The 9327-nt window shown below is 32.4% G+C and overlaps 1 protein-coding gene across 1 annotated transcript in view; it reads left to right on the plus strand.

Annotated features, from left to right (window-relative positions):
• The first annotated feature begins 2149 nt into the window (after positions 1–2149).
• The window catches only part of LOC111623586, a 23041-nt gene continuing 15863 nt past the window's right edge, over positions 2150–9327 (plus strand). Inside the window, exons 1-3 of the mRNA XM_023366215.1 lie at positions 2150–2274; positions 2346–2492; positions 4401–4457. Coding sequence (XP_023221983.1) covers positions 2173–2274; positions 2346–2492; positions 4401–4457 — 306 coding nt within the window. The 5' untranslated portion in view covers positions 2150–2172. The remainder of the gene's footprint in view (positions 2275–2345; positions 2493–4400; positions 4458–9327) is intronic.

Here is a 9327-nt window from a genome sequence, read left to right on the forward strand (position 1 = left end):
TTCATAAAAAATTTTGCTTTTTCTTTGCTTCAATATTTATTAGTTAAAAGTTGAACAAATCATTTCGTTGACTTCTTTTTTCTACGTTTTCAAATTCATCACGGAAAATTTTAATGAAATTCTCCATTTAACTTCAATAAGACTTTTTAAAATAATTCTCATTCAATTCAATTGATTCGAGCGTTGATTCTCTTTAAAACGGTATCCCTAATAGCTGGAATTTTTTACTGACAATAATTTTTGTTAGTAAAAAATTCATCAATTACGCGATCTCCTGCGCCCGCCATGTCCGACACTTCCTTAATCCCTCTCTGTATTCTTTACATTTTAGTATTGATATATTCACGAAAAACTCCTAAGAGATTGTAAATGGGAAATTCAATATTGACTTAATCGTTCTTCCTTAATTGTATTTCATAATTTATACTTAGAATCAGTAGGTTACGGAGGAAAAAGTTTGGAAATTCTCACGAATTGTTTTTAATTTATTTCAAACTGCGATAAATGAAAGTTTACTATTAATTATTTTCATACCAGAATATGTTATATATGATAGTTATGTGCATAAAGTCAGACTTGTTTTAGGCCTACATAGATGTGATAACGCGTTACTTATTTATAAAATGAACATGATAATAAATATTCAGGTAATACAATATAATATTGTACTATTGTGCAGGGAATTTCCTGCTGTTATGCTTGATGTAATTTTATGACATTTCTATTCTTTTTATTTCTAATTCGTGTCATTTACCTTTTGAAAGTCGTCATACAAGAAAATTGTCGCAACGAGCAAAATTCTCGTCAGCGATGCAGATTTAATGTATCAATGCTTCACGCTGACTAATTAATCAATCTTTTTTACATTTTTGAAAAAGAAATTATTTTCAATATTTATACATACAGTGGAAACCCGATTATTTGAACATGATGGGACCAGGGGTGTGACCGGCGGGTCGGCATCTCTTCGATCTCTGTCAGGACTGACACCAGTGTAACCCCCGTCAGGTCGACAGGGTTACATAGGTCACGCGAGAAGTCGCGTGTGCGGGCGATGAAGTGAGAGACAGCGCGCCGGAAGTGACTCACGCAGAGACTAGGTCAACGTAACAACCGTTTCATTGGAAAAGATAGGCAATACATGACATACAATTTGTCGATAGTGAGTATAATAGATGGGTTTAAATTAGCATTCCGCGGTTCTCTCCAGAGAGAGTTTACAGTGGTTCGCGAGTTGATAAATACCTGGAGTAGAGGATGTCCACGAGGGTTGAATTGGATGTCGTTAAAGTTGCGATCGTCTCTTGTTTTGATCGTCGAGAAAGTTTATCCAAGAAGTTGTCTTTATGGCACAATGTTTTGCAATATCCAAGGTGAGTAGGTGATATCCTGATAGGCACTGACACAGTTAATTGTTGGAGGAATTTCGGGATGATAGTACTCCTCGAAGAACGGGCAACGACTGCCTCAATTTTTCAGTTCCTTATTATCTTCAACCGATGAACATAAGACGGAAGGTTATGAGAAAGCGTCACTTTTGCTGCTGAGAACTCACCGAATGATTAGCTTCCAGTAGTTGACAGTTATCCGACAAAATGGTATTGTTAGGAAGTTATGATTTACGTAAGTAAACAGATTACGTAGTGCTGAGTCTCACAAGGGTCTTTCGGATAATCCAAAAACTCATTTGTTTTTGTTTTGGTATATCAAGCACTATGTATTTAAAGTTTCATGAGCTATAAATACTGTAATGCAATTACTGTATTTGAAGGTAGATTAATTTACTTAAAATATAACTTAATGTTACTTATATGACCTAGTTTCGTAGCGCTACCATCATGGAGAGTTTGGTCTCTGTATATTATGCTCTGTGGTATAATAATAAATAAAATAAATAATATATAAACATATAATAATATATTAATAAAACAAACAAAAACAACGTGTAACGTTCTATTTTTATTTATTTTCTTTTTTCAAACCGTTTCGGATAATCGAGTTTCTACTGTATAAAGTATATTTAAATGTTTGTAAAATCTATTTTAAAAATCACTGTATGAAAAATTAAAATTATATAACGCAGAAGTAAAATTTAATATTAAATAATAATATTTTTGGCAATTAAGTAAGAATAATTAATTATTCTCAGACGCACCGACTGTACCTGTCTGCATGAAGTGTGAGACGAAATGTTCCAATTGGTGGGATCTTGTACAGCATGCGGAAATTGAACATAATTTAGTCTTGTATAGAAAGCAAGAAGTAACTAACATCGTAAGCGTAATTGTAATGATTTATGCGCGTTTTAATTAATTAGATAAATCATGCTTTAAAGTTTTTTTCAGCCATCTACATCTGGAGACGGAGATCAAGAATTGTCAGATGCCATTCCAGAAGAATTTACGGTTAGTTGGGGTAGTCTCAGCGAAGACGGAGATGCAACCTGGTCGACCACAACCGAATTTACTAATGGCGATGCCAACTGCGAAAAAGTAATGAATATTTTTCTATCATTTTCAATAAAATAAATACGTAATTACCGAAAAAATCAGCAATAATTCACTTCCAAACGAACGTTTTCTACCGTTTTCAATGGTCATCGTCAGGTTCGATTCCAAGAATTCGAAAAAATTGAATCTTGAAGTTATGCGCATACCCGATGTAGAGCCTTTAACAAAAGGTTATGATGGATGCTTATTTTGATATGGCTACGCCGGCCAAATCTTATAGAAAGGCTGTTCTGAAGTTATGCAGGACTTCTTCCAAACTGGACTTTCTTGTTAACTCTTTTATAACGAACAACATGGAGGAATATCCGTATACTGTGTCCAATTCAGTACAGTTGATTCACATATTGAACGCACTTGGCAGCTTGGATGGCATCTACTTCACCGTTTGTGATTTTGAGTCCATGTTCCCTTCCATTCGCATCGAACCATGTTTTTGTGAATTGAGAGACATTCTCATTCGAAACATCAACGACTCTTCTAGACATATTTCCAACATCTTGGAGTTCGCACATCTTATTTGTCACTCGTCTTTTTTTTTTGTATTTGAGGGAGATACTTTCCTGCAATCTAGAGGGTTGGGTACCTATGGGTAGTCCCATATCAGGTGCATATGTGAATTGGTGGTTAGGCGCCTTGAACAACACGTCTTACCTAGCATAAGCGATAACATTAAGTTGTACTCTAGATACTTAGATGATGTGTTCATTGTTTGGAAGAAGAAACCGGATTTGGCAGCGTTCATCGAAGCTTTCAATGATAATGCTTATGGCCTCTCGTTGCGGGCTGAACAGCAAAGTTCCACCAGCGTGCATTTGCTCGATATTGACATTCAGTTACAACAGGGTCGATTAACAACTAAGATGTTCCGTAAGAACTCGTATGCTCCGCTTTTTATACATGCCAAATCACATGATCCTTTTGGTTACAAGGTCTGCTTTTAGGACCCTAATAAGAAGGGTTTCACTCATTGTTCGAGAGCAGAGGATAAGAAAATGGAGCTGGAATCTATTTCAAGTGCAGCTAGGTTAAGCGCATGGTTACCCTACGCGCCTAATTAATGAGCTAGTAGCACGCCACGAAAAACCTACGGATGCGGCACTTCCGGGAAACCGTCCTTTGTTCCTATTACTTACAACAGGATCATTCACACCTACAAGAGTAAAAGAGTAAAAGGATCGCTTACAGGAGATCACCGACCATTTTCTCTTGTTTAAGAAACGACAAGGACCGATTTGAGCGGAATTGTATCCCAGGAATATATTCTATCTCTATTTACGATCATAGGGTGAACAGTCCGGGCGAATATATTGGTGGTACCGCATGCTGCCTTAAAACAAGGATAAAGGAATACAAATACTCAATTCAAAAATGCCTTTCCACTACGGCATTGGCTTCTTTCGCCCTAGATGATGACCTAGAGAAAGTGAACTTTGATAATGCACGATTAATACAACGGTCTGAGCACCAGGCCAGCCTGAAATATCTCGAACAGCTAGAAATATTTAAAGCGTTCAAGAAGGGAACAGCCATCAATTTCAAGGAAACGGACTCGTTGGCGATTGCGTAGAGGGCGTATTTTGACATACAGTATAATAGATATACATCATGTATGCTTACATATTTATATAAACATCGGAATTTTTAAAACAGGAAACCAGTTACAGGACTAATTTTGTTAAAGGATCTACATCGGGCATGCACATAACTTCAAGATTCAATTTTTTCGAACTCTTGGAATCGAACCTGATGATGACCGTTGAAAACGGTAGAAAACGTTACTTTGGAAGTGAATTATTGCTGGTTTTTTCGGTAATTACGTATTTATTTTATTGAATTTTCACACCAGTAGTGCTGTTATGCTTTGATTAATCTTTTTATACGTGTTTTCAGAATAATATTAGTTGTAATTATTATCAGACAGAAGATAATCATTGTAAAGAATCTCAAGTGAGTATTGTTAATTTTATTTTAGATGTATTCATTTATTTTTTGGTTTTTCTCTTTTGATAGTTGTTTAATTACTTAAAGAATTAAGTATATTTAAATAAACGAATAGTTAATTAAATAACTTTCAAGATATACTAGAATGTATTTTTTAATATAAATAATACAGTACATTAAATTTTGTTATACAGGAAATTGTAATTTAGAAAACATTGAAGCTATTATTATTATTAATACAACTCTTCTATTAGATCTGGTTGTCTAAATGCTTAAATTTCAATATCAATTAAAATAACCCTTTTAATGTCCGTGATACCATGCAAAATTATGGCATTACTGACAACGTTTCAACATTATACTGTAGCCTATAATTTGCATAATCTTACGAGTTAGAGGCGTGATTGCGATCTACTGATCAGAAAATACTCAAATTAAAAATTATTAATGGGAAACAAACAATAAATGTTAAGATAATTCAATCAAATTTGTCTTGAATATAAAATAAAATTAATATAAAATTTTTAATTCAAACCTTTTTTTAAAACCGCGGGTTATGTGAAGCAAATATTATAGTCGATTCCTATAACAAAGAAAATAGCGAAGTTTTTTTCGTGTGTGAAACATGCAAAAATTAGTTGTTGCCTTCGTACTTGGCAGAGAAAGATAATTGGCAATAAACAGCCAATCATAAAAGTTATTTGGATTACTTCCAAAAGTGAATTAGAGGGAAAACAGAATTTGTTTTTGACACGTGCTTCAAGAACAGAAAGAATAAGAGAGCAGAAATCTTTCTCCCCTTCTCTTTTTTAAAGAGGTAGAGCTCTTTTCCAAATAGACTTATTGTAATGGTTCTTTTTAATTTAAAGAGAATTCTAATTAATTTATAACTGTTTATAATGACAGAACTACTTTAAATAGATGATTATTAAGAATTATATTAGGTCTATTAATATTGTCTCATGAAGTTTTTTAATAGAAACCTATTGTAATTTACAATAATGCATAAGGATACACATTAAAGTTAAAATTTATTTGAAAATTATTCAGATAGCTATGTAATGCCTATTCCTAAATTAAAAAGGGCGAAATCTTACAATAAGGCGTCAACTTACTGGAGGACTCGATGGAATCCGGGCTAGCAATTCCCCAGGAATTTTTCATGAGTCCCTTCCCTCACCAGCTGGCCGCTCCATTGCGGGAAAAAGGCACTCAGAGCATACAGACGGAAAAAGTTACAAAATATCGATAATATTTAGTCAAAATAATAATAAATAACAGCTACGAAAATAACTTCGTTATAATTCATTTAATTTATAGAAATGTAAAATATAGGCTATATGACTGACTGTAATTAAAAATAGACTTAAGGAGAAACTATAAAGGTCTTAGTTATTTTTGCGAGTGCCCAGTGCTGTACTTGAACTAAACTTCACTTCTGGGTCAAATCTGACCGTTCTGTGGATTACTAAAAAGAAAAACTTTATTTATAAACATTATTTTGGTAACACGATCTCCTTGGCATAATTATTAATTTATTAAGAATCTTTATTAAATCCATCGTTTACAAAGTTTTTCATTGTTATTGTTAAAATTTTTGTTAATAATTAATAATGAAAAACTTCTTAAACAATAAATGTAATAAAGATTCTTAGAATGTAAAAAAATAAACCAGTAACGAGTTGCTTAACTTTCCCGGTAACATTTAAAATTTTGGTGGCGCCATTTGTTATCATGTTTTATTAAAAAATTTTTTAAATAATTTTAACTATTATAAAATGACAGAAAGCTTAATTTTTAGGTATAGGGATGGGTTTTATAAAAAAAAAAAAATTGTAAATGCTAATAACGAAANCTTGAACTAAACTTCACTTCTGGGTCAAATCTGACCGTTCTGTGGATTACTAAAAAGAAAAACTTTATTTATAAACATTATTTTGGTAACACGATCTCCTTGGCATAATTATTAATTTATTAAGAATCTTTATTAAATCCATCGTTTACAAAGTTTTTCATTGTTATTGTTAAAATTTTTGTTAATAATTAATAATGAAAAACTTCTTAAACAATAAATGTAATAAAGATTCTTAGAATGTAAAAAAATAAACCAGTAACGAGTTGCTTAACTTTCCCGGTAACATTTAAAATTTTGGTGGCGCCTTTGTTCCTATTACTTACAACAGGATCATTCATAGCACCTACAAACAAATTGCTCATTATGCAAGTAAAACTATCGCTTACAGAAGATCACCGACCATTTTCTTGTGTTTACAAAATGATAAGGACCGTTTTGATAGGAATTGCATTCCAGGAATATATTCTAACCCTATTTACAATCACAGGGTGAATCATCCAGGTGAATATATTGGTGCTACCATACGCTGCCTTAAGGCAAGGATCAAGGAACACAAATACTCAATTCAAAAACGCCTTTCCGCTACACCATTGGCTTCTTTCATGCTTGACGATGTCGTCAGAGTGAACCTTGATAATGCATGTTTAATACAACGATGTGAACACCAGGCCAGTCTGAAATATCTAGAACAGCTTGAAATTTTTAAAGCATTCAGAAAGGGAACAGCCATCAATTTCAAGGAAACTGACTCATTGGCGTGGAGGGCATGTTATGACATATAATGGAGGCGCATCATATATGTCTATATTTTTTATATAAACATCGGAATTTTAAAACAGGAAACGGATACATAATAGTATGCTTCTAAGTCTATTACTTTGTAGTTATCGCAATACTATAGCCTAGAATTGCAACAAAGCATTGCAATTCTAGGAATTTTTATTTCTACATTTCCAAGCTGTATGGCTAGATTAAAAGATTCAGTTATAATTTCAGAAAAAAACACTTTTCATGTTTGACAGAATTTCTTTTAGTACAGTTAAAAGGTCAAAAAAATGCTGCAGGTTTGCATTAAATCACTTTGGCTTCTCTGCAAATACTTGCTAAGAATAAGTCCTACAATCTTTTAATAATTAATTAATTTAATAGGCACAGTATAATCTCGCCTCTAGAGACAGCTGAATGAAGAATGAATGCTTCCATACTGACATCTTTGTAGGTCCATCCTGTAACCTTCTCTAAGTCCTTTTTTACAGTAAAAGTCTTGTAAGCTCTTAGAAAACATTAACAGTATTCAGTCTCTCAATTCAGAGTCAGCCAGGCACATTTAAAAGTTCTATTTGAGAAAATGTTGAGAACATTTCTACACTTCAGACATAGAAAGAAAATTCTTATATGGAATCAAATATATCAATACAATTCTGAATCTGTTGCAAGTCAAAGAAATTGTTGCCAGGCAACTGGCAGGAAAACACTCCATTCTAGATGTTCTTTTAGAAATTGTCACATGGGAATATCTGATGTTCTGTTAATAAGTCACACATTCCACACTATTTCCAGCAAAACAGTTTAATAAAAATTCAACAAAATGAACATTTTTGGCTACATTGTGACCTGATTCAGATTTTAACAAGTCTGCAATTGAACATCTAAACAGAATACCAATCTGGAACATTACTAATGTACTGCACTTATGACACTATTCTTGTCAAAGTATATTTTCTATGTACTCTATCTTAACCCATACAAAGACCCAGGACTGCTATGCATATGAATAATCTTGCACTGATAGAGGCCTTTTTGTTTATTGTATACATGATTATTAAAATGCACTTAATGCTATCAATTTGAATCAATTCACTAAATGGAGATAAAGAATCAATAATCCATAATTATCAAGAATATAATTCCTAATAAGCATTTAATTTCTAGTTTTCTTTATTATTTTATATAAGATTTCTTTTTAATAATCATACATAAAATATTAGTTTGTTAGCAGTTTTTAATGGTTAATTGTACATTGAGATTATTGTTAACATTAACAATTAAATTTTTTAATATTTTTTGTCTTAAAATTCATCATTCAACAGCTCTAATATACAAGATTATAATCATTATTTAAATATAATTATATACAAAATGTCTTGTTCAAAGGTAGCATTTTAACTTTAGGTATATAAATCAAAGGACCACAAATCTTTTATCGTTAGCAACTAGATTACATAGTCATTTAACATATGTAATTTTTTTCTGTGTAATAGGTATTTTAAAGTTTTTCAAAACTTTAAAATACCTATTAATAATAAATACAGTAGAGCATTGATTATCCAAAACAATTCAGGACTGGGGTTGTTCGGATAATCGATTTTTTGGATAACCGATTATGTACGAAAAAATATATTAACCTATCCCATGTTGAAATTCATTCAAATCCTGGTGCATCCTTAAGTACCCTCTCATGGTCACGCCAGTGCAGTTGATCAATATTCAGATAATTGATGCTCTACTGTATATTAATTATAATTAAATTCTCAATATGTAGAGAGTTTGTGGATAAAATTATTCTAATATAAAAATTAATCTTGAAATGTCAATGATTTTTAAATAGAAGTATTTGAAAACTTGTTATAAGGTTTATTTTAAATTTAACATATGTATTAAGTTTTTTGATAGAGTTGTTGTTATTGTTGTGTTTAGTGGGTTATACTTGGTTCACACCGGTGGCTGTGTACTATGCTGGACCAGAGTCAAGGCATAGCAACCAAAATAAAACTAAAATTAAATAAGTTTGTCAGTGTCTGTATTCAGGAATTTCCTAACAATATGGCATGTATTCAATATAGTGGCCTTCTGTAGTGTGATGTATGTATTTCTATTCAATTGTAATGTTCCCAGGCTTTTGTTTAGTGTGTGTGGTATCACACCTGTACAGGAGAGAACGACAGGTACAATAAGCACCCTATCCATCCTTCACAGATGCCTTATTTCCTGGGCGAGTTCTGTGTACTTGCTAATTTTTTC

The sequence above is a fragment of the Centruroides sculpturatus genome, unplaced genomic scaffold (assembly GCF_000671375.1).
Source record: "Centruroides sculpturatus isolate CEXI.00-Female unplaced genomic scaffold, Cexi_2.0 scaffold16, whole genome shotgun sequence".
Classification (NCBI taxonomy): Eukaryota; Metazoa; Arthropoda; class Arachnida; order Scorpiones; family Buthidae; genus Centruroides; species Centruroides sculpturatus.